Source organism: Rhamphochromis sp. 'chilingali' (genome assembly GCF_963969265.1).
Source record: "Rhamphochromis sp. 'chilingali' genome assembly, chromosome: 10".
NCBI lineage: Eukaryota > Metazoa > Chordata > Actinopteri > Cichliformes > Cichlidae > Rhamphochromis > Rhamphochromis sp. 'chilingali'.
In genome coordinates, this window is record NC_137937.1 from 17212734 (window position 1) to 17238742 (window position 26009).

Below are 26009 nucleotides of genomic sequence, written 5' to 3' on the forward strand. Positions count from 1 at the left end.
CCATTTGAACTTTACTCTGCTTATCCAGCTGCTCTAGCATTAAAGGAAAGGCCAGCCGAGAGGCAGCAAATGTCTCAACATCTGTGTGTTGGTTTTAGTTCAACAAGTATTTCCACATGTTTCTTTTCCTATTTCCCTGTCCGATACTTGACTGATCACAACAGCTGGCTTGTTTCCTTGTAAAAGCTGCTGTCTGCAGTTACATAGTGAATTAGCACATTTAACATTGCGGGTATACGTGGCTAACACTAACTCACAGGCCATTGTGGTGTGGAATGATGAGTCATATGAAAAAACATCTTACACTGATATCCACTGGAGAATATTTGGCTTCGTGCTTCTGCTTGTGAGTTAACAGCATTACTCTCTTAGAAGAAGATACAGACCTGCTTAGATTATGCTTTCAACATGCAGCTAACCACAGATGTCATTGTGGCTTGTAAAACATGGGACCCAGTGGGTGTCAAAATTACTGTGGTTAACGGCCACACGGCATAGAACACTCTCTCCTGGAGTCATTATTTGTCAACCTATTACCCCAAGTGTTACCACAGCCAAGTGCATGTGTGGAGGCATTGCGGCAATGAGAGCTGTCAGAATGAGTGATTGATATAGGCACTGGTGAGAGATGGAGTTCTTTGCTCCTTAATCTTCGGTTGAGGGAAGCAGACTTTGTTTGGTGAGATTTCCTAATTTGTTTGCACTCCTACTTTTAGCAAATTTACAACAAAGTGAATGTCTTTGAGTAGCAAATGATAGAGAAACTTAAACAAAAAAAAAGGCTAAGAAAAATAAAAGACTTTTTTTGTTGTTGATTTTCATATCATTAAAAATTAGGATGACAGGTAGGCTCTGCCTACCACAACGGAAATAAAAGCAACCGAATACTGTATATTCATTTTAAAAGGTAATTTTAGGATTCTAACAAGTTCTCTTTAACCCTTTGAGGTCTAAGTTGCCATTAGTTTGGTAGTTAGTTATCATTAGATGTCCTCAGCACTAATCCTCACTTTAACATTGGGCAGTCCCAATATGTCATTTTTGTTTTTATTAATGTTCTTTTTTCCATGGCAATTAAGGAACAAAGAAAAAAAATCAAACCTCACCCACATCAAAAACTATATACATATTTTTCAGCTATGGCATGCTTCTCATGTCCTCTCTTATTTCGTAAGTACTTTAGAAGTAAAGTAAATGACATGCTGAAGTACTTTAAACAAAGTTAGGCTTACAAAACAAAAGCCTATTTGACACACTGACAAATGTTTGGTTTTACTTACAGTTCTCCTACAGTTCCTACAGTTTTAATATACCAGCGATGTCAACTAAACCTTACCTATATAGAGTATGTTTAAGTTTTCCTTTCAAAAGAAATACATGTTGGAATCATTGTTTTACAGTAACAATAGTAGCAAGCAGAGACTCATTTGTCTGTCCACCTGGGCATTTGAAAAGATGCTGAGATTTCTGCCCAGGCTTGGGCAATGCTCTCGACTAGGTTGAAGTCACATGCTCAGTGTTTTCCATGGGCAGTCAATCCACTCTTGTTTTCTGGTCTAAACTGGTAGTCCTTTCACTCAGGAAAGGGCCCATTTGGCTAGCACCAGAAAACAAGGCCCTGACTGACACCTCCAATTTTAAAAGGTTGACTTTGCAGCTCCCATGGGCCCAGTTCTGCCAGAGGAAAGCTTTTCAGCCAAGCAAGGATGAGGAGGGATTACAGTGAGGAGTGTGTATCAGTGTGTATGTTTTCGTATGATTCTCTGTGAATGAACCTATATGTCTGGACAATGTCTGTCCTTTTAAACTCTAAAGTTGTGTACTTTTTTTTATTAAGTATGCTCAAGTGTGTACCTCACCTGTCAGGCTGCTTTATTCTTCTCTGATAGTGAAAATGTTCCTTTGGTAGCCTTATCAGGTAGATGATATGAGTCTTTTGTGCCTTAATAGATCCATTTATCTCTATATACTTTAATTTGGCTAGGTATGGGAGGATGTATTCAAATGCCTAATCTCATTTATTGCATAGCCAGCCAGAGCTGCTCTCTTTGATAGCTCCACCTTTAGACAAACATTCATCTCCTTGTCCCATTTTAAACCTCTATGCCCATTAAAAACATGGCTTCATACCTGTGGCTCAAGCCAGTTTTGGTTTAATACCTTTGGGCTTTTATAGGCAAATATTTATCCAGCACAAGTCCCAACTAATGCCTTATATTCTAAACTCTTCCCTCAGCCTTAACCTCACCACTTCTTGGCATGTAGCCATAAACACCTAGCAGTCCACGACACTTTCTAAATTTACTGCTTCCTCAGAGGTACTATGCCGATCCCTTAGTTCCGTCTCTTTCTCAGCTTCTCTAAATGTATAAAGTAAGTGATTGTTAACCTATTGTTGCAAGTCCTGTTCTCTATTCTGTCCTTTTTATCTTAAAGTTGAGTGAAGCGGCTCGTTCCCAAGGCTTGGCTGTAGTACTCCTTGGGGTAGCACCAGCGGTGTGGGAAGTCTATTGTAGTGCGGTAACAAGTCCTTTGTGTGACATTTTCCTTGGCATTGACATTCAGAGGGGAATAGGAAGACGGGCCTACGAACACCACATTCTCTGTGACATGTGAAGGGAAAGGGTATTAAGAATGGGGACCAAGGTATCTGAACGTGCGCAGGAAAGGACATTTGCACAGAACGTGACAAGGACACACTATGGTGGAGCAGTGCTCTTTCATATTTCACTTTACAACATTATGCTCTATACATGAGGTTGAATCAGTATCCTTGGGTTACAAAATTGTCCACTGGGCTATTGATGTCACCAAGAAATATGCATTCAGTGCACTCTAAGAAGTAGGCAGTTGGGCCTAGTATTCATAAATATATATTTGGTTTGTCTAATAAAATGCATTTGTTTAGATGTATGATTTTCAAAATGCAGGTGTTTATTATTCAAAAGAGTTTATGACTCTTATAATATTCCTCTTTCTCGAGCAAATATTTCCTCCTCAGCACGAATGACGGTGTTATTAACATGCTGGATGTGTGACTAACACAAGCTTTATTTGTTTTTATTGCAGATGAATCAGAGGGAATTAGAGGTGAAAAACAAAGTATGTGCCGTGGCTCTGACTGATTCCGCTCACAACATCTGGCTACAGGAGACCACAAAGAGCACACAGGACTGGATGCAGGAGGTGAAATAACGGCACAAGCTCGAATACACAATCACGTTTTAAAAGCAGCGATATTATGTGCAGGGATCATGCCAATGATGACTCCCGTCATGATAATGTTCTGACCTGTGAGAATGCTAAGTACTGATTGCTCAGTTATTACTAATTACTAATCAGTAAAGATGGATTGAACTACAATAATTTTCAACACGGCGTTTATTTTGGTTGCAGCTATGCACCTTTAAGTTTCAGGATTGATTTGTGGTAGTTTTTGTACAGTACAGTAGTCCAGAACCACATTTTGCTGTGATAACAGTCACACAAAAAGCACACACAACCAGGCACATAAACACGCAAACCCAGTGTGGTGGGGCGTGGTCTGCGGTGCAGTGCGGACGCACCTGCACGGCATCCGCAATCATGCCCGCCGTGTTAAAACACAGGGACTCAGGGGTTGGTGGTTGTTGTGGTGGTGTGGAAAAATGGTAAATAAAGATGGCTCAAAACACGGGTCTGTGGTCCCGCCGTGCCTTAATTCCACCATGCCCAGACTCACAGGTGAAAAACAATTGCATCTAATCTATTGTAGATAGAAACAAAGATGCTCCAAAATTTACAGTAGTCCATCCATGATTTTTCATCTCATGTAAATTGTATACCGTACAGTTTGTCTGTATAACCCTACTGACCTACACAGGTATCCTTGAGTAACAGCAAACCTAAGATGCCATGGAGAACCATTGTTTGCATGTTGTCCTTTTTTCTTTAGGTCTTCACTTTTTCCCTGGGTGCATGTCAAGGAATAACTGAGACAGTTAACCCTCGCTGGTGCATGCGTATGAAGCTAGGCGGATGAAGTATCTGTAAGAATGCGTGCATTTGTTCATGTGTGTGGGATAGAATGCACGTGCACATGTGCATTTGTGTTAGCTTCATTTTAGCATTTGCCCTTTCTAGTGTGACCTCTGTGCCATATGCATCACCTGGGCTCACTCAGTATGCACATACAGATGAGATAACATCCAAGACCAAAGCTGCTGGAGAGCCAGAGATGCAAATGTCATACGCTCACACAACCATTCACACACAAACGCACACATCACATACCATACTTTCATTTGTATTACATCCTCTATCCATATCCCTTGCCTTTTGTTTTTGCTATCTCTGTCATCTCCAAATCTATGTGTGTGTGTGTGTGTGTGTGTGTGTGTGTGTGTGTGTGTGTGTGTGTGTGTGTGTGTGGTTCACGTATTTATGTATGTTGGTTTGATTGGTGGGGATTCAAGGTTGCACTGCCTCCCCTTTCTTTCATGTTGTTTGGCATTTCCTATTTTTGATTCTTTTAAGGGACGTGTAGGACACCACATAATTGGCATGTTAAGTAATTTTTCTGTTTGGAATGATTAAACAGAACAATACACCTGAAAAACGACGAAAATATCCAACTGTAGTTTTTCGTTGATTTAGAGAGGAACCCACTTAATTAAAAGGGAACAGGCAGACTGATGCTTTGGTTTGCTCTTTAAAATGCAACAACTACAACAAAAATGTGGGAGAAACGTACATCTACAGATTTCACACACATTATTTCACCTGCCTCTGTTCCTTATAGTTTTAACTGTTAAACTTAGCAATAGAGATTTATTGCTAATTAATTCTACCACTGTACTCTACGTCTGTCATTCTAAGGAAGAATGTTGTATGTACAGTGACTTCATAAAAACGTTGGTTACAGTCTTTTTGAATGCTAACCATATAGCTTTGGGTTCTACTGTTGCACAGTTTTGCTAATAATTGGCTTAAAATGAAGATGTGTTTGGGTGTGTGTGTGTGTGTGTATGTATGTATATGTATATGTATATGTATGTATGTATATATATATATATATATATATATATATATATAAATAAATAAAACACCCAGCACGCCCCTGCGGGCGGTTTATCCCTCAAGCTCGGGTCCTCTACCAGAGGCCTGGGAGCTTGAGGGTCCTGCGCAGTATCTTAGCTGTTCCCAGGACTGCGCTCTTCTGGACAGAGATCTCCGATGTTATTCCCGGGATCTGCTGGAGCCACTCGCCTAGCTTGGGAGTCACCGCACCTAGTGCTCCGATTACCACGGGGACCACCATTACCTTCACCCTCCACATCCTCTCGAGCTCTTCTCTGAGCCCTTGGTATTTCTCCAGCTTCTCGTGTTCCTTCTTCCTGATGTTGCTGTCATTCGGAACCGCTACATCGATCACTACGGCCGTCTTCTTCTGTTTGTCTACCACCACTATGTCCGGTTGGTTAGCCACCACCATTTTGTCCGTCTGTATCTGGAAGTCCCACAGGATCTTAGCTCGGTCATTCTCCATCACCCTTGGGGGCATCTCCCATTTTGACCCCGGGACTTCCAGATTATACTCGGCACAGATGTTCCTGTACACTATTTCCACTTGGTTATGGCGTTCCATGTATGCCTTGCCGGCTAGCATCTTACACCCTGCTGTTATGTGCTGGATTGTCTCTGGAGCATCTTCACACAGCCTGCACCTGGGGTCTTGCCTGGTGTGATAGACCCCAGCCTCTATGGATCTTGTGCTTAGTGCTTGTTCCTGTGCTGCCATGATTAGTGCTTCTGTGCTGTCTTTCAGTCCAGCTTTGTCCAGCCACTGGTAGGATTTCTGGATATCAGCCACCTTCTCAATCTTCCGGTGGTACATACCATGCCGGGGCCTGTCCTTCCATGATGGTTCCTCGCCTTCCTCCACTTTCTTGGTTTTCTGCTGCCTGAGGTATTCACTGAGCACACTGTCAGTTGGGGCCATCTTCGTGATGTATTCATGGATGTTCCTTGTCTCATCCTGGACTGTGGTGCTGACACTCACCAGTCCCCGGCCCTCTTCCTTCCGCTTAGCGTACAGCCTCAGGGTGCTGGACTTGGGGTGAAACCCTCCATGCATGGTAAGGAGCTTTCTTGTCTTGATGTCAGTGGCTTCTATCTCCTCCTTTGGCCAGCCTATTACCCCAGCAGGGTACCTGATCATGGGCAGGGCGTAGGTGTTGATAGCCCAGATCTTGTTCTTACCGTTCAGCTGACTCTTCAGGACTTGCCTGACCCTTTGCAGGTACTTGGTGGTTGCAGCTTTCCTAGCGGCCTCTTCATGGTTCCCATTTGCCTGCGGGATCCCCAAGTACTTGTAACTGTATGTTCCGATGTTATTGCTGTATATCCTGGTGGTGTGGATCAGTGAATCGATGTCTCGTTCACTCTTGGCATACAGCTTGATGTCATCCATGTACAGGAGGTGGCTGACAATTGCTCCATTCCGTAGTCGGTATCCGTAGCCAGTCTTGTCAATTATCTCACTGAGGGGGTTCAGGCCTATGCAGAACAGCAGTGGGGACAGAGCATCTCCTTGGTAGATCCCGCACTTGATGGTGACTTGTGCTATGGGCTTGAGGTTGGCCTCCAGTGTTGTCCGCCACATCCCCATTGAGTTCCTGATGAAGGCTCTCAGGGTCCTGTTGATCTTATATAGTTCTAGGCATTCCAGGATCCAGGTGTGGGGCATTGAGTCATAGGCCTTCTTGTAATCAATCCAGGCAGTGCACAGGTTGGTCAGTCTGGAGAACAGCTGGTTTATTCTCTTGCCTTCTATCTCTCTGGTGTACCTCCTCAAGCGGCTGGCCAAGGCTGTGAGTCGTTACTTGGCAGTTTCCAAGGCCTCAGGTATGGACAGCTTCCTGTACTTCTTAGGCACCTTCTTCATAAGAAAAGTTGATAAAATAAATAAAAAATTATGTATTGTTCGATACATATGCGTACCGAACCGAAAGCACTGTATCGAACGGTTCAATATCGATACGAGTATCGTTGCACCCCTATATATATATATATATATATATATATATATATATATACATACATACATACATACATACATACATACATACATACATACATAAGGACATTTTTATAAGTAACCCATCTGTTTCATTGCACACTAATGTATGGGCAGCTCATCATAGAAGGTTAGCTAGCACTGAACCTCACTAATGCCCTGTTTGGTGAATAAAGATGGATGCCAATACAAGTGGATGTATGTGAGTTTGGGACACCCCAGCCGTGTTCTTTTCTCCTCGGACAGTGGTAATTCTCTTCTTTTGAGGTTCAAGAGGTCAGTGGATGGTGAGATGGAGTGATGAAACGGGTGAAAGAGAGAAGATAGGATTTAGAGATCAGCGCCTGCTGAGCCAGGTTGTATAGACCAGATGGGTCAGACAAGGGGGAACTGACGTCACAGCAAGGAAACCAAATAGTGAGTGAAGGTGAGATTAAAAAAAAGATGGGGTAGGCCAGAGCAAAGATAGAAAGACTCATCTACTGACTGAGACAGAAAAAAATATACAAAGAAACAGAGTATGAGAAACATTCAATTATTTAAATCCTGTTGACTGCCACTGAGAAAGCACAGTGTAGAGCTGTGGAAAGAGAAAAAAACACAGGTACTGTGTGAATGGAGTGAATACAGATGCAGAAGGAGGATGAAGAGATATATGTGGAGGTAGATGAGTAGCATAGTGAGGAGAAGTGAGTGAGAGAGAGAAATCCAAATGATGGTGTACAGCTGGCAGCCTGTCACAATCTCCAAGGTGTCTCCTGTCACTGTGCTGGCCTGCTGTCACACTCTAGTGGCCTGCCCAGAGCACGCACACACACACAGACACACACGCATATGCACACACATTCAGAGTACACTATGGTCATGAATAAACCATCCTAATCCATAGAGATTATTCAAGAACTGGGGGAGGTGGGTTAGAAACAGACACAGAGAGAGTGAGCAAAAATTGATACTCAGGACTACTTTCTGAGAAGTTAGGTAGCAGACTGTCATGTGTGTTATGGTTTAGGAGACTTTGTGCACTTGGTACAGAGTTTCTGTCATGGGACTCAGTTTGGTGTGCTTTCAGAATGAGAGGTGGAGATGCAGTTTTGCAACCGAGGTGGTATAGATGGTTGCATATATAGAAGGTTAGTCTCCCTCCCATCTGACACTCGGTCAGGACCCTTTGGCTCCACATTTTAATCCACTGGGTACCCTTTTAAAGTCATTGTATCAAAATGCCAAGTACTGTAATAGAAACCTAAATCCCTAAACGTCTGAAGTAGTTATCATGAGACCTTAGCCAAGAGCTCTCTGCACTTCACTGACACTGAACTCATCATTGCAGCAACAAGTAATATGATGGAAGGCTGAATCAACTGATAAGTTTGTCTTTAAACATGAGAGTGTATCTGAATGCAAACCCGTATAGTTTCGTTGCCTAAAATTGACAAAACAGTGACCTTAATTAAACAGTAAGAATTATGCATAGGATATAAATACAGGTACAAGCTTCAGAATAAACTTCACTCTGAATGGTGCATGCATTATGAGGAAAAACAAGCTATTAACAAGTTTCTTTGGTAGCATGTCCTGTAAACATCTTCTGTTTTTTTTTTTTAACTCTGGTAAGCTGCTTTGCTATTGTAACCATCTCTGCTAATACACATTTTACAATTAAAATACCCCATCTTCAGTTTTCTTGACTAGAGACAGGCATCTTTTAGTCACAATAAAATGTAACCTTTAAATTGTGACATCAGATTAAACATCTTTCACAGTTTGAGCATTTTACCAATAAATATGTGGGTAGTTGCTCACAACAGTCTTGCACACCACTGGAAAGTCTGCATTGATGCAGCTCTGGTGTTGAAGGCCATTATAAAGCACTCCTCTTTAAGGCGAATTGGTTTGTGGTAGCTACTAATGTGGTTAACCTTGCATGCAAATGCTCAAACGGAGTGGAAGTGTGTATGGAGACAAAACATCTACCAATATGTACCAAGTTGGCATGCGTACACACTGAGAATCCAGTGATTATATACAGTACCAGTCAAAGATCTGGTATGTCCAAACATTTGACTGGTATTTGTTGCTAAATTTAGAATTTATTTGATAAACAGTTTAATTATCAATCCACATTATTACTAATAAAATAATAGAGTTTTATTTTTTTTATTCTGCATTTTGCACAGTAGGAAGTGGTCATAAGTAATAATAAACTTTATATAGCACATTTGCAAATCATCAAAAACTGTTTCACAGGAGAAACAGAAAAAGAAAGAATATCGTTCAGCACGACCAGTTTTGTGGTGGGTCAGTGATGATTTGGGGAGATATATCCTTGGAGGGACACACAGACCTCTACAGGCTAAGCTGACTGCCATCAGTAATAATAATAATGGATTGGATTTATATAGCGCTTTTCAAGGCACCCAAAGCGCTTTACAATGCCACTATTCATTCACTCTCACATTCACACACTGGTGGAGGCAAGCTACGGTTGTAGCCACAGCTGCCCTGGGGCAGACTGACAGAAGCGAGGCTGCCATATCGCGCCATCACCAGTAGGGTAAAGTAGGGTAAAGTGTCTTCCCCACGACACAACGACCAGGACAGAGAGCCCGGGGATCGAACCGGCGACCTTCCGGTTACAGATACGCTTCCCAGCCCCCTGAGCTATGGTCGCCCCATGGCTCCATGAACTCTTAAACCCTCTATCAGAAATCTGTAAGTTGATCATTTTTATCTCCATCAAACAATGTGGCATCCTTTCATTCCTAACACATTACTAAGTCCATATCAATCTAAATATTCCAACTGGTAGTTGGCAAAGTTAAACTTCAAAAGATTTTCCCAAAGACTGGGCAAATGTGTATGTTCATAACCAGCATAAATCCAAGCATGCAAAGAAAAGCACATGCACAGAGTAGCAGAGGTTTGGGACAGCCAAATCTGTTTACATGTTTGTTTCTCTGTCTGCTTTTAGTTCAATGGCATCATTGATCGGTGGACGAGCTGCTTGAAGTGATGATGCTATGTGTCAGAGGCAGCCGATGTGATGTGCCATCCTTTTGTCATGTCGCCCTTCTCTAATCCCAGCCAGCAGGCCTTGCCTTTATGTGACTGCTGTTATGCCTGCGGTCTCCCACAGTACTGGGGCTTTGTGCTGTGTGTGTGTGCATTTATGCAAGAGTTTGTGTGCACATGTGTGTTGTTGCCTTGACAAATCTATTCAAACCTCAGCCTCCCTGCCTCCATTGGTGGTGGAGGTGTAGGGGAGGGAGGAGGGCCCTTTGAAAGACTCCCCTCCTTCCCTTCTCTCTAGCTGCCTTCAGCCCACTGCTCCACAGCCCAGCTGACATCTTCCTCCAGACAGACAGAATGAATTAAAGGAGATACAATGAGACACTTGATGTAGCAGTCAAGGAGCCCCACTGCTTCTGTGCTACTCTGCACCACTCTGCCCTCGAGCCCGGGCTCAGAGGAGAGCACATCTAGGGCAAACCAAAGGATCTAAAAATACACAATATGCCACTGTTTACCAAGATGACTTGTCATCTTCTCCCGAACACCAAGCCCTCCAGCCACCCCCCCTTCATCCCCTCTCATCTCTTGGCTGATCTTTCTTCAACCTCTTTGGCTACTTTTATTCTCTATGCTTTCCAGTGGCTAGCATTTTTTTTGATTGACAGGGCTAAAAATAAATGAAAAAGCACCAGAAATTCAGGCATTCCTACCATTTAAGAGACACATTCAGTGATTGACTACTTTGGTTCATATGTAATCCATTCTTAAGAAAAACAAACTTTATTTCAATAACAGACTTTTCTGTAAATTTCCCAAATGAATATTTGCTACGGATTTATATGTTCCAGATGTTTCATCATGATTATCTCTTGTAATGAATTTCTATATTTCTCTATAAGCTTGCAGTAAATAAATCACAATGTACCCTCACTGCAGTATATGTCAAGCATATGATGAGAGATTTGCTTTGCCCTAGCTGCGCAGACTTTTTTCAACAAAAATAAACAGCAAAGAGGACCTCAGTTTGGATTAGATGTATTCAGTGTCTCTGCTTCGATGCAGTTTTAATATTCGTACAGAAACCAGAGAACTTGTAAAGACTATAGAACAGAATATATATCCACAAAAGTAATGTATGTGCGTTTGGGTGATTGTGTTACGTAATTTAAATTGAAAGCATTTGCAGGGTTTGTCTGTTCTGTGAGTCTTGCTTTAGGTCTTTGGGAGTCGGCGTCACAGAGGGCAAAAATGCAAAAGCATCTGTGCGTCGGTGTGTGTGTGTGTATATTTTGAAGGGTTCACAACTCTACACATCTTCGTGGGAGACCCCTTGAAATGCAGTCACTGACCCACACACACAACCGCACGCGCGCACACAAGCACGTACAATACCGTAATGGCTGTCAGGGGGCCAGGGTGAAAGTAAACAAGGGCAGATAAGCAGTGATTCAGAAGGACACCAGCTGCACATTCTAATCTCTTTACATTTTCTCTTTCTTCTATTGAACTTTTATCTTATCTTGGGGGACGTCTTCTCTAAGCATTCCTTCTCAGCCTCCCTCTGTCTCTTTCTCCCTTTTCCCTTGTTTTTGTACCTACCTTACAAGCCACAGCATACCAATCCACATTGCAGAGTCAAAAGGGAAAACAAACTTTGATGCGCTGTCATCCGCTGACCCGGAGAATGAAAACTTACAGCACTGAAAACTTAAGTTGCCTTATTCTGAAGCATTGATACTTTTGATTAATGGTACATGGGGCTTAAGACCTTATATGTCTAAAATAACCTGCAGTGGTAGGTAGAAAAAAAAGGGAGTGCCAGACAGATAGGAAGATGAAGACAGCATAAAGAAAAAAAACGAATGAAGAGGTCTTCTCCTCTTTCTGACAGTAGAGTTGTCAACCACTGGGGTTGTGAGAGGAGTAAGGGTGTTTGCAGGGGGTTATGGGTCAGCAAGCTGGGCAGACACCCTCCCCCAGGGCACTCACTCATCCGCTGTGGTAGAAGGCCTCAGCTCTCCACCACAAACAAACGCCAAGCTGTCTGAGCAACATGTCACTGAGCTTTTAATTGCTTGTTCCTGTCTCTCCTTCTCTTCCCCCACCTTACTCATCTACACACACACAGAAACACACACACTTTCTTGCGTACTGTCTTTCTGTTTGTTTCCAACCGCTTTCGCTCCTTTTTCAGTGTTTGGTTAGATGCAGTTGAAACAAAATAAAAACACACACCCATTATTAACAAGATTAAAGACTTAAATTTTGTACCAAATACTTTCCTTTTATATCTTCATCTTTTACAATAGTTTTCTCTGTGTTTGTGGAAGTAATAGTGGAAGAAACTGCTTGCTACATATTCATTACTCTCCACATGTCATATTTAATTCTTTTGAATGTCAAAGAGTTTATTTGTTTTATTTTTCTCTTTCTAAAGCACTGTCGTAACTGGGTATCAAGTCCAGAGCCCTTGGACATACCACTGGAGCCTATGATGCCAGACTGCCCCAGAGTCTCTGCAGGTACCAAAACTGTCTGTCCAAAAATATAAACAGTATTTCTCAATGTCTGTGAATCACAGCATAATTGGGATCCCTTTCAGTTTTATTAGATTTTGCTCATTATAAGGCTGTTGAACATTGAAGTATTGGGAGGTTCCTGGTTAAAATTTGACACACGTTTGCGAGCAGGAAACTGGATTGTGCCAATGTTAGATAAGTCAAGCATATTTGTTTTTTTTAGTAACAGTTAAAAAAGAGGCATGGTTTCTCTGGGTGGTATAGTGAGGTGTACTGAGAAACTAGTGCATCGAGAGGGTTACAAACAACGATGCAATAATCTGTCCATTGATTTTAACACTTGTATATGTTGAAAGTCAGTTAAATATCTAGAAACCATAACCACAGATTATTTAGCATGAAAATTGAAGGTGGTTTTTTCGTTCTATGTCATTGGTTTAAATATAATGTGGAACTGTCACAGAGGATGTAATAGTGCAGCTTGGTATTTCTTTTAATAAAAAGCAATAAGGACTCATGCAGACTAAAAATAAACTCCTCAGTATTTGTGTATTTTTTCCTTCAGTGATTTAAAGGAGTGGATCGGAATTCAGTCAGTTCAGAATGGTGTGTATTTAGCACATGTCCATGTTTGTGCGCATGTGTCTGGGTAATGGATACATCTTAAATCTTAGTAGAACAGATTGAGTGTCATTGTTAGACAAACTGTGGAACTGAAGCAGTGGAAGATTATCTTGAAACACAAATAGAGAGGTTGTATCAGCAGCACTGCAGAAATTTTGCTATCTGAGTTAATTTCTGTTTTCATCTTCTTTGTGACCCCCTCTTGCATTTTTTTTCATCATCCATTCTGTCTCCTATATTCATTAATCCTTTCCTGTGGTGTTTGGCTTCCTGTCCTTGTGCCCTCTCTGTGGTTGACTGGCCTTGATGATGTCACGTCCATCATGAGAATGTGTCCTTAATGTAGGATTAGGGATGAAAGCTGTAATCCTCAACATGACTGTTGATAAGAGATGATGATTGCAGTGTTGTTTGAAGAGTGACACACACACAGGCATGCTTGCACAGTCCCACACATATGAAAAAAAGAAGGAAAGTCAAGCCTTAAGCAGGAAGCAATATATCTGTCGCAGGTATTAAAAACACCTGTTTTTGCTTTGTTACAGTGTTACACACAAACATACTCGAACGTTCACGTTCTTAGCTCTTCCCTCATTTCCATCTTTGCTCGGGATGCTCTGCTTTGTGATTTTATTCTCTTCAAAGATCCTCCCTGACATCATGGTGAATGTATAGGTCATCTTACACATGCTCCACATGTCTGTGAATACATCTCTAGCACTCCTATCTCATCTCGGCCACTAAAACGGCATGTTCCACATGGAGCTGTGTGGGTGGGTGGCCTTAACATCTTCGAGTGAATCAGCTCCTTGAAATGTCATCTAGCCTTCAATACAAACCTCATGCTGTATTTCATGCTCAAATGTCAGTTTTTTACTTTGATGATTTATGTCTCTTCTGCTCCTTCTCCGTGACTGCTGTCGGTCAAAAGACAGCAACAGTTGTGCCAAAATATTGAGGTCACCTTTTGAAACTGTTGGCATGCCTAACAATATCTAAACACAGACTTGTTTGACACGGCGTCCATCCAAATGTATGCACTATTGACTTGTGCTCTATTGACTTTTGCTACTTTAAGCAAGCTGAAAAGATCTCGGTCTCTAGCCTGTTAACAGAGCTGCCAACTCGGCTTGTCTCTGGTCTTTTAGTGGACACTTCTAATGTCAAAGGTTGGTTCAGTCATCTTTGTGTCCTTGGCAGCCTGGCAGGTTCACAAGCAGCAGCTATTGTGGTGAGAGTCACAGCAGAGCAACGGAGGTGACGAGGTTGAGAGAAGGTTGAAGGAAGGCTGTCAGGGCATCGTGGCCCAACACTTCAATCAGCAGTCACTCCTGCTACTACGACTGCCTTTGTTTAGGTTGCTATAGTATGGATATGTGTGTGTAGGTGTTGCTAATCAAGGTTGGAGATAAAACCTCTCAGCAACAGAAAACAGACCAGTGAATCCTTGTTATCATGCACGCACATGCATGTGCACATACGCAATGACAGACATCCCAATGTGAACCGCTGCTCTTCTACGTAGCCAGACCGAGGAAGCCCTGGGCCCCTGGCTGCTGCTGAGAATGGCATATGATCACTCACTTAACGGACACACACACACACGCACGCACGCACGCACGCTAAGTGCAAGGGTATTGGTCAGGCAGAAAAATGGGAGAATGGGTTGAAGGGTGAGTCTTGCCATTGCTCTTTTGCTCTCCTGCATCCATTCTTCTTTCTTAGCAATAACTAATTTTTCGAAGAAAGATAATTATTCTTGGTTTCACCCTTTATGTATCTACTCCTCTGCATACCTCTTGGCTCTCTGGAGAAATGAGGATCCGTTTTGATTCAGATTTTTTTTGGCAAAAGGAGCCTTGAAGGCATGTCTGCTATTCCTAAGCATCTGTGAAGCAATGCTGGTATACCATAATATGTTAATATTATATGTTAATGATAATCTCTGGGAGTCTTCACTAATATATCAATATCATTATCATTGGAATAAAGCCTGGATCCATCCCCTTCTCCTTTGACTGTCTTGCTTTCCTCTTTCACTACCTTATTCTTTTCGTTATTTGTTTCTTTGCTTGTTTGTTTTGTTTTGGGGTTTTTGTTTGTTTTTTTAATTTGTTTTCTGTAAATTTTTGCTAAAGGAATTTGTTCCTCCTAAGAAGGTCGGTGCTCTGGCATTTGGCAGGGGCCTGGCACACTTGCAGAATTTTATCAGTTAGCAGCACACTGAACACAGGCTAAATATGCAGATAAAGTGGAACCAATCTCTTTCTGGAAAAGCTCCCTTTGTGTGTTTGCGCATGTGTGTGTTGGAGTAGAAGCAAGGCTGACAGAAATAAGTTGAGGAGTCGGGTGCTTGTTAATGTGGGGGTTGCAGAAGCCTTCCCAACATGTAATCATTCCAAACCTGGACTGTTTAGATGCCAAGCAAAGGATACCGTTCAAAGTTGGAGAGAATGAGGGTGATCAGAAATAGATGGATAAAAAAAGAGCAAATACAGGAGAGTGTTACTTGTAATGGCTCTTCTATTTTTGTTGGGGGGGGGGGGGGGGGTTGCCTTGTTTGAAGTTTTTGGAGGGGGTTTTCTGAGACTGAAGATTATTCATTTATTAGTAAGGCTGTACTTTGGGAAAACCCCATTGCTATTAACACACCAATACATAAAAACACACACATGAACACACAACTTCCTCTTGGGTGATTATTCATTGTCCAAGCTGATTATTAATTACAAAGGGGGAGCTCTCTGAAGGTAAACACTGATTAATGGCTAACAAAAGTAAGTTAATGTCTTACCTGTACTTTAATTACCAACCATGCTCTAGTACAAGAGTCCCAGCACAATGCTGTAATTAACCATAATGGACTGCAGAATGGGACTCACTTTCATTTCCTGTATAACATATATATGTATTGGATGTATTTTTTTTTTTTTTACTTTTGCTGTTAAAATCAAATATTAATTATTATTATTATCTGTATCATGAATTGTTACAGAAGTAAGAATTATTTTTGTGTGATGACAAGGGGGGACACTTTGAATTTTTTAAACTAATAATGTACTTAGACCCATAGACAAAAAAATGAGTACTTTTAAATAAAAGTAGGTATGTTGACACATAATGTCAAGCTTTTATTGCAAATGTGTTTCATCCTGCTCTAGGTTTGACTTGACTGTAACCCTCACCTCCCTGATCCACGCATTGCTGACTGTGAAACACCTTTAGCTGTCTCCACTTCTTCACCACACAAAAACATCAATCTGTCACACACACACACACACACACACACACACACACACACACACACACACACACACACACACACACACACACACACACACACACACACACAGTGTGTGATTGATATTTGTGTGAGCTGATTTGGGAAATTTAGACCCACTCAAATGAAGCTCACCTCCTCTAACCTCTGTTTTTTCAGCTTGGTAGGGTGGAAGTCCACTGCCTTGGTAGAAGGTCACATGGAAGTGAATGTGTGTATCTTGTATATGTGTGTGTGTGCATGTGTGTTTTACGAGTGTGTTTTCACATACCTATTATGTGTTTTCGTAGCCTCACTTGCACATTCTGTGTCAGAATTGCAGGATGTAGAGAGGTAAACTCAGGTGAACTGGATGCTAACCTCTGATCTGGATCCAGAGGGTCGGGGCATTGTCTGGGTCAAATCATTGCTAGACTAAATCATGATGATGTGGAAAATGCTGATGTCAGTGACTCACAAATGTATTTTTCTGTTTCAAAGTGTTCATATTGAATTTCTAACATATTGAATTCAGTATCATAAAGTCTTTCAAATGATCAGAATACCAATTCATAAGACCATAAGCCTAAATAACAGATACATCTGACTGAAATTTGCCTGCATAACAGAGAGAAAGACAGCATGTCACATATCTTTTCCAAATGTTTACCCCCTTTTCATTCTTATATATCCTGTAATTTGTGTTGTGAGTACTCTAAAAGGACAGAATTAGTGTTTTTTGTTTTTCATTGGTACTGTCACGGTTTGGCAGGGCAAACCGTGGGGAAGTAGGGAAGGAGGGCCCAGGCGTAGTGCTCTGTGTATAAGCAGTGCGTTTATTTACAGTGAATGGAACAATAACAGTAAATCCCCGTGCTCTCCCGTGCTCTCCCGTGACTCCCGTGACTCCCGTGTCGTGTCTTCTCAAAAAGTCCGTGCTCTGTGTTCTCCACTCTCGTGTGTCCACACACCCCGTGCTTACTGCCCTACGCTGTTCCACACTCCTCCTGAGCGGAAATAACAGAGGCAGCCGTCAAGACACTTAATTCCAGTAGGCATACACTCACAGACTTAACCAAGCTGAAGACTAACGTGGAGTCTCATGGAATGATCCCGCGTCGGTTGGAGCTCCATCGGTCTCCTAAATAGCTCCCCCGACGAGCCTGATCAGCAGCAGGTGTGTGTGGGGCTTCAGGCGTGGCCAATCCTCTAGCAGGACCACGCCCATCAGGCCTGCAGGTGCTTGGCATCCACACACACGTATATACGCACACATACCTACATACGCCTACACATACAATAAGTGGAACACCGAACAGAAGCATAGACTTACAAATACATATCACAATAACAATTCCATAACTGCTCAGTGACAGGTGATAATTGTATTTTACAACCATTAAAATTTTGATTTGAGAGAATCATGGTTAGAGAGAAAAATAAATCTCTTGTTTGGTCCTACAAATTTTTATTTGAGAGAGGGAAAAACTGGGTACGCCTTGTTTACATTTCCATTTTATTCAGATGAATTCTCAATATGAACAGTCAAAGTACAACAAAAGCACTGGTATGTTATGTAGGTGACATCTCACTAACATATCTGAGATATGATCAGGCATCATACTTCATCACTGATGTTAAGAAAAACAGGTGATGCTTTCTTTTACAATATACAATCCAGACTCACTCTTTATATGTTGCACAATGTCCCAACTGTTTTGGAAAAGAGTTGTTATTCTACAAGCATGGTGTGTAAAATTACAAAATTACCTTAAAGACTCTGTCTCTCTTGCGCCTAAGCTTATATTAGTATTAGCCATGCTCTCATATGAATCTATGTCAGGCAACTTTTATTTGCAGTCACTTGACTATCACTTACCTAGTATTAGCCTTATAGTGAAGCACGGTGATGGTAGCATTATGCCTTAGAGATACCTCTCTCCAACAGGGACGAGGAAACAGAACCAGGGATGAATTAATTCATTCCATTCTTTCTTTCGCAGTTTTATGAATACTGCTCTTGTCACCTATTACATACATTTTGTATACATATTTGGAATAGGTATACGCAGTCGATAGATAAATGTATGGGACATATACTTGTACTCTGACAAGAGCTCATACCCTTTCATTTTTTAAGCTACCGTAATTATGCTAACCACAAGCATGTCTGAAAAGCCCAGTCTGTGGTCTTCTATTCAACCCTACACTAGGTAAACTCTATCCAGAAGGCATTTTTTCTACTCCTTCTCTTACTCATAGTCTACCCATCATCCCGGGAAGGAGAAGAAAGGAGAGAGACAAAAAGGGAAGGAGCCTGGCATGCATAAATGAAAGTTCAACAAGGTTCAATGAAACACTTATACAATTTGCCGCAATATAGTAGGGTTTTATAATCTCATTATCATCTTAGTGCCAGATTTGCCCATGAGGGCCGTTCCGTATTCAGTGTTATTAGCTCCTTAGATTTGTCCATTTGTCCTTCTGCTACTAGCCTTGCAGCCAATCACTGGGACAGAATCTCTAATAAATACCCCCTCCTTTTTGCTTTATCTCCACTTGCCTTACCTTCTACATTTTAATTTATGCCTTTTTTTTAAACTTTTATTTGCTATGGGGCACGCGCTAACTATTATTCTGGTAATGACTATATAAGTTTCTTTATGTGGTAGTAATTTCTCTGTAAAGACATCTGTATCTACTTTACAGTATCTTCACCTTTATCTTGTATACATTTGAATTTAAATTTTAATGTATGACTTCAAAACAACTTTTCATTTGAATTTAATCAGTAAACTTCAAATGATTGTTTCCTTTCTGTATGTTTTGAATGAATGTTACATTTGTTTACTGTGATAGTGTTTTTAATCTTCTTTCCCAATCAAGGCTCTTTTTTTACTCTCTGATTATTCAGGGTCAGATGGGGGCGCTAATGTGCAGGATACAGTAGAGCAGTCCACTGGCTGTATTTGAATTCCCAAGCCTCTTAGCAGATGTGGGCAGTGTCCATCCTTCGTCACTCAGGGCATCCCCAGATTAGTGCTTCATGGACATGGATCTCATTTGCCCATATGGCCTTTTCTCATTGAGTCGATATAGGCTTTAATCCGCCCATGCCTTTATCCCTGACCTCGACATGTGGCAAACTACTTAGGAAAAAAAAACACAAATTCTATATATACAACATGTGATCGCTGCAGCATCAACAGGATCAAAAGTAAAGATCATGATGAAAAACTAATGCTAGTGTCTTCCTGATCATTGGGAGCTGTATGGGTTTCTTGATACTTTTTGTGTTGGGAGTACTCAGAAAGTAGGGAATATGCTAAAAATACTCTGGGTTCTTGCTTTGTCTGGAATTAATCCAATCAACCCCAAAGGGGGACAGTAAAGCCTAACCACTGCTAGCATTATGACTCTTAGCAATGCCAGCAGTGGTTAGGCTTTAATGCTAGCATTATGACTCTTAGCAACTTTCTTCATCCCACGTCTCCCAGTATTACTGTACAGTTATTAACAAAGCACACGTTTTTGTTAAATCCAGAAACATAAAAAAAGCAAATGGTGCCTAACCGGTCCAGGAGCTTGTTGACCCGGCGATGAGATAAACTGTGACACTTCATCCACTTTATGGTAGTCAACACAGAACCATATAGATCCATCTTTCTTTACCACAAGAACTATGGCACTACACCATGTGCTGTCTGACTTTTCCATTTTCCATTTCCAATTCTCTCTGAACACTTTGTCTTTTATGTACATGTGTGTGTACCGTCATGCAGTTTCTATGAGGCTGGTATGGCCGGGCAGGGGGGAGAACACATCTGCAAAATATTGTTGCAATGCAGCAATGTCCGCTCTCGGGGCCTGTGTGAGAAGGCCATCACAATGGAGGCAGGTGGAATTTGGCACCTCCAGTCCCAACAAGGCTGACCAGAGAAACGGTTTTAGCCTCTCTCCGCACTTTCAGGAGGTTGAGGTGATAAATTTGTGTGAGTCCTCCCCTGTCCGACTGTACCACTTCATAGTCTACATGTCCCACTCACTGTGTGACCATAAAGGGTCCTTTCCAGTTCCTTTCCACCGGTGGCTTCCTGCCGAAAAGTTACCTTAAAGGGAGAAAATCCTGGGGAACCTCCCACACTTCGAACAACAGAGGGTCTAACCAGCGATCTCAATTGCATTCATCCTCATGAATGAACTTATGAATCATGGATTTTAAAGTCTTATACAGCCTCTCCACCAGCCCATCATTCTGAGGGTGGTGGACGGTGGTCCGAAAAGTTTTAATTCCAAGTCATTTGTACAGTTCTTTTAGTGTGCGAGACAAGAACAATGTGCCCTGGTCAATCACTATATCTTTTGGGATGCTGACTCGGGAGACGAACTGAAACACAGTCTCCTCCTTCCCAGAGGAGACATATTTTTGTATGTCCCCATGTACACACTTGTCCTCCACCCACTCTGTCTCCAACAATGCCCTGGCCGAACCAGAGTTTGGTGGATCAAGGTCTGCGTGCATCCCGAGTCGACCATATCCTGGCGTGTATCCCCTAAACACCTTACAGGTATGGTGTACATCCTTCCTGGACTGGGGGAAGGTGTTGGAGGGCTGGTGACACTGACCACCTGCCCCACCTCCGTCAGCAGGCATTACTGGTGCCAGTCTATAGCTGCCTTCACCTCCAACACACCTGCATCAGCAATTGCGAGGCTCCCTGTGAGTTGGGGAAGCACCCTTCATTGCTGGGGAGGCAATAGAGCGTGTGTTAGAGACCACCTCTCGTGGCAGCTGCTCTGCAGCCCACGAAGCTGTAGTGGTTCTGGGGAGCCTCCTCCTCAGGCCTGGGACTGGCCGACTCTGCTGCCTAGAGCCAGAGCAACCAGGTCCTCCAACTCTCTTGTCTGATCCTCGGCCTGATCCCATAGCCATTGGAGCTAACCTTGATGCAACGCCACCTGCTCCCGGTGCATGGTGGCCGTTTCCGCCAGCAATGTTGCCAGTACTGCCACTGGCTGCACTGGTCATGGCTCATCCCGCAACTGGTTTTCGACATCACTGTGACACAATTGATCCATATGTACACACTGTTACAGGACTGATTATGTTTTATATGACACTTTTTCAAGATCTCTGTGCAGCTTTTCAGACAACTTGTTCCCAGAACAGCCATCCTCTCTCCAATCCCAGCTGGCAACTGAAATAGCAGGACTGATCACACCAATCAGTCCCAGCTGCTCTGCCAGCAGAACCCACTGCCCCACCCTCCTCTGCAGCGGAGCCGTAGACCACACCCCCACCACACAAACCTTAGACAATGCAGTCAGACAAGCTGCGATAAAACCAAGATTCATCCATTGGATTGATAGATGGAGAAGCAGCATTTGTCACTCCAGAGAACATGTCTCCACTTCTTTTTACTGAGTCCAGTGGTGTCATGCTTTACACTACTGCATCTGGCACTTTGCATTGTGATTGATGAGGCTTGGATGCAGCTGCTTGGCCATGGAAAGTTATCCCATGAAGCTCTATACGCACTGTTCTTGAGCTAATCTGAAGTCCACATGACGTTTGGAGGTCTGTAGTGATTGACTTACCTCCGTAAGCTATGTACCTCAACACCTGCTGACCCCCCTCTGTGATTATACGTGGCCTAGCGCTTCATGGCTGAGTTGCTATTGTTCTCGATCGCGTGCACTTTGTCATAACAATGGACTCTGGAGCATTTAGTAGTGAGGAAATTTCACAACTGGACTTGCACAGGTGGCATTTCCAGCACGGTACCACGCTGAAGACACTGAGCTCCTGAGAGCTCATTCTATATACCTTAAAGTTTTAGCAGTTAGCCAGCTTGCCGTAACGTAATATAAAGCAAGATGGTGCTGTATAGGCATGCAAAAAATGTACAAAGTCGACGTAAAGCATTCAGAAGTTACAATAAATGTCACATGCGTCACATGGTTTGGACTTTCAAGGAAGAGCTGACAGTGAGGGTAGGGGCTAACATCAACTCTATCACAAAATACGTCAGATCATTTGGGTTTGAAAAGATTGATTTCTTGCGGCACCAGAATATAATTAGAGTTTTTGTCAAGTCTCCAAGCTCATCACGCTCCACAAAATTGATAAATACAGAAATTGGGAAGTTATGAGTAAACATCCCCTGGAGCCTACAGGTGGGTGCTGAGATGTTGAAGGGTTTGAAACAGCAGACAGGGCAGCAGGGAAACACTGACTAACATAAGAGACGATAAACTTTGTAACTTAAAAAGTTAGCCAAAATGACATGGTGTTTTTCATACACGAAGTTAGAAAAGTGAAGCATGTTACATGATTGCAGTGCTGCTAGAGTTTCATGTCTGTTCATTTTATTCATCTGCATAGCTCTACTGAATCTTGTGTAAAAGAGCTCCAGACTAAGTCACCTACTATATATAAGCACATAAGGCTTATAAGTATGTATATATATATATATATATATATATATATATATATATATATATATATATATATATATATTACACTCATTGGTCAAAAGTACTGCCCATAATATTAAAGTGTTTCATCAGGGTTATGGTAAAAGAAGTACGGCTAGAACAACATAAGTACCATGATATCTCCTGTTCTTCTTTTTTCTTTCTTGTTGTACATGATCATAGAAGAGATCAAGATGGGGTTTTATTAGCTAATGCTAGCTAGCTTAGTTAGTGAAACCATTTTTTACTGTAGTGTGAAACGTTATGCAAATTTTTTCAAGCACAAAGGAGGGTCAAAACAAAATCCACTTACTTGCAGGGCTCGCAAAATCGCTAGCCCGACGTCCCGGGGCTAGCGATTTTTCCAGTCGGGCTACCAAAATCTCAGCCCTGCCTGTCGGGCTATCATAGGAAGGAAAAATATATTTCAATGCTTTTGCATTCTTTCGGAAATGTAGCTGGGTAATTATGTCATTGGCATCGGTGAGCCACTGTCAATGTGACATATTGAAATCGCGTTTGAATTTGCGCTTGTTTTTTGCTTTCACTTTGCAATCGTGCGAACTGTGTATAGAGATCGTCAGCACTGATTGGTGAGTGACGATTAATTGCGCACCAATTCCTCTGACATCGTCTTATCAATCGTTAGCTTACTATTCAAACATGACAAGTGAAATCTTCCGCAGCAAGCTTAAACATGTGAGAGGTTGATCGCGCAGAGAATCGCTGAGCGTTATGTGAGTGCGTGTGTAAAACCAGCAGGATATATATTTTAGTTCAGCCAAATAAGACAGGTCAGGGTGAAGAAGTGACCACAAAACGGAAAAGTTATGACAAATCAGACTATAAGGCAAAAAGAAAGTGCAGCTTTATGGTTTCATGGACAAAAGAATTTCTGTGGCTGCAATATGACGAGCTAAATAACCAGGGCTGCACATAAGTGGTCCGCAGGTGCGCTTTCGCTATCAAAATAAAAAACGCGCACAAGATAAGAAGTTGCAACGCGTGTTTACATACATAAGATTTTCTGGAGGAGGACAGACATTTGTTTAGAACTCTTAAAGATGTCGAAGAAGCAAGCTCCTTTAAGCAATTACTTTGGTGTTCCTCCACCTCCAAAGAAATGTCAGAAGGAGTCCGAACCACAAAACAAGCGTGTATTCTCGGAAAAGTGGTTGCAGGAGGTGAGCTGGCTTCAAACAGATGATGAACGCACAGAGATTTGGTGCACAATGTGCCGTGAAAATCCCACTCTAGCGGACAAAAACAGTGCCTTTTATATGGACGCAAACGCGTTGCAGCTTCGTATCTGGTGCGCGTCTTTTATTTTGACAGCGAATGCACCCGTGTAAATAACATAATGTTCTGCCGGGTGTGTTGTTGGTTTTCCCTCGATTTCTGAGTCAACAAATGCCTTTTTTACTGGGACCAGTAATTTTAAGAAAGACCCCCATTAGAACCCATGAGAAATGCAAGAAATGCATTATTGCAGTCTGTAATATCTTACCCAGAACAAACACCAATTGCAAATAACATAATAAAAATAAACCCGAAAAATCTGTTTAGAACAGCGTACTATGTTGCAAAGAGTGAACTAGCATTGGCAAAATTTAGCAGTATTTGCAAACTTCAAAAAGCAAATGGCCTAGATCTTGGTTCCACTTATCTCTTACCCGTGACTGCAGTGGAAATTTTAAATTCAGGATCTGACACAGACTGATTCATGTTCTACACAATTCTTACAAGTTCATAGAAATTTCTGTTCAATTAGAACCAAGTATTTGAGTTGATGATTGTAATTTGTGTTTCAACAATTTTTTCAACAATTTTTTGATTAATGTTTTGTTTCCGTTACAATATTATACTTTAATGTATAATATTGTAACAAAACATCAATCAAAAAATTGCTCTCTTTTTTATTCGGGCTACTTAAATTTATTTTGGGCCACCAAAAGCTGAAGAGTCCCTGCCCAAAGGGCTACCAGGGATTTTGAAATTTTGCGAGCCCTGACTTGATAAACTACTTTAGTGTGCTTTAGTACAATATAACTGCACTAGATGCCCAGAACAGTGAAAATATTCCCTTCATTCAGTTGACTTAAAAAGAAGTTAGCATTAACTTTTTTTGCAGTCACCTTTGTCAGTGTGTTCATATTTAGAGCTTAACACTTGCATCTGTGTGCCATACCCTTTTGTGTACCTATGATATTTTGTGTGTGTGTTTGATTTCATATGTCCTCCATACATAAATAATCAGTTCAAATCCAGTAAAGAAATAAACTCAGTTTTGACATGAGTTTAACTATCATCTTGTCATTACTTAGCTACAGTAGCAGGGGGTTAGTGGGGTGGGTTTAAATTTTATTTATTTATATTTTGTTTTGTTATTCTTAAAAAATCTGGTATATTTAATATATTAGTCTGTTTTTAAACCTTTTTAAATGAGCCTTTTTAGATATGTTTTGGCATCACGTTTATCACCTGTCTTCTTTGGGCAGTTTTATTATAATTAACTGCTTAATATGGTTACTATAAATTGTTTAAAAATACACACAGATACAATAGAAATACACATAACTATTATTACAGAATTTTTAAAAAGTCATCCTTGAAAGTCCTTGAGACATAATCAGTTTCAAATTATGTTTATTTGTCTTTTTCTGAGAAGAAAATTTAAGCTTATTTATATAATTATGTAAACAAAAGTGATGGTAGGTACAGTGGCTAACCAGATTTTGAGTATGCAGCGGTGACCTTGAATCCTTTGCTGTGTTCCACTTTGACAGATAAAAACTTTATTAACGACCCATCTTCAGGAGAGCAGACAAATCGCCCATGAAACCAGTGTGTTCTAGTATTAAAAGTATATGGCAATTAGAGGATTTTTTTTTCTTCTTCACTGAAAGCACCAAGAAGAAGAAAGGGGTAATAAACACAGCTTGTTTGTGGCATAGCAAGCAGTAATTATGAAGTGCTCAGAGAGTTGTTGTGCTTATTGTGCCTGGGAGTAATGAGATGGGCTGTGTTGATCCCTAACTGATGCTATGGCTCCTAATCC

General features: G+C 41.6%; 1 protein-coding gene across 1 annotated transcript in view; it reads left to right on the forward strand.

The window, feature by feature from the left end:
- The window catches only part of arb2a (ARB2 cotranscriptional regulator A), a 161989-nt gene that overhangs the window by 96917 nt on the left and 39063 nt on the right, over positions 1-26009 (forward strand). The window contains exons 9-10 of the mRNA XM_080892947.1: positions 3070-3186; positions 12510-12594. Coding sequence (XP_080749073.1) covers positions 3070-3186; positions 12510-12594 — 202 coding nt within the window. The remainder of the gene's footprint in view (positions 1-3069; positions 3187-12509; positions 12595-26009) is intronic.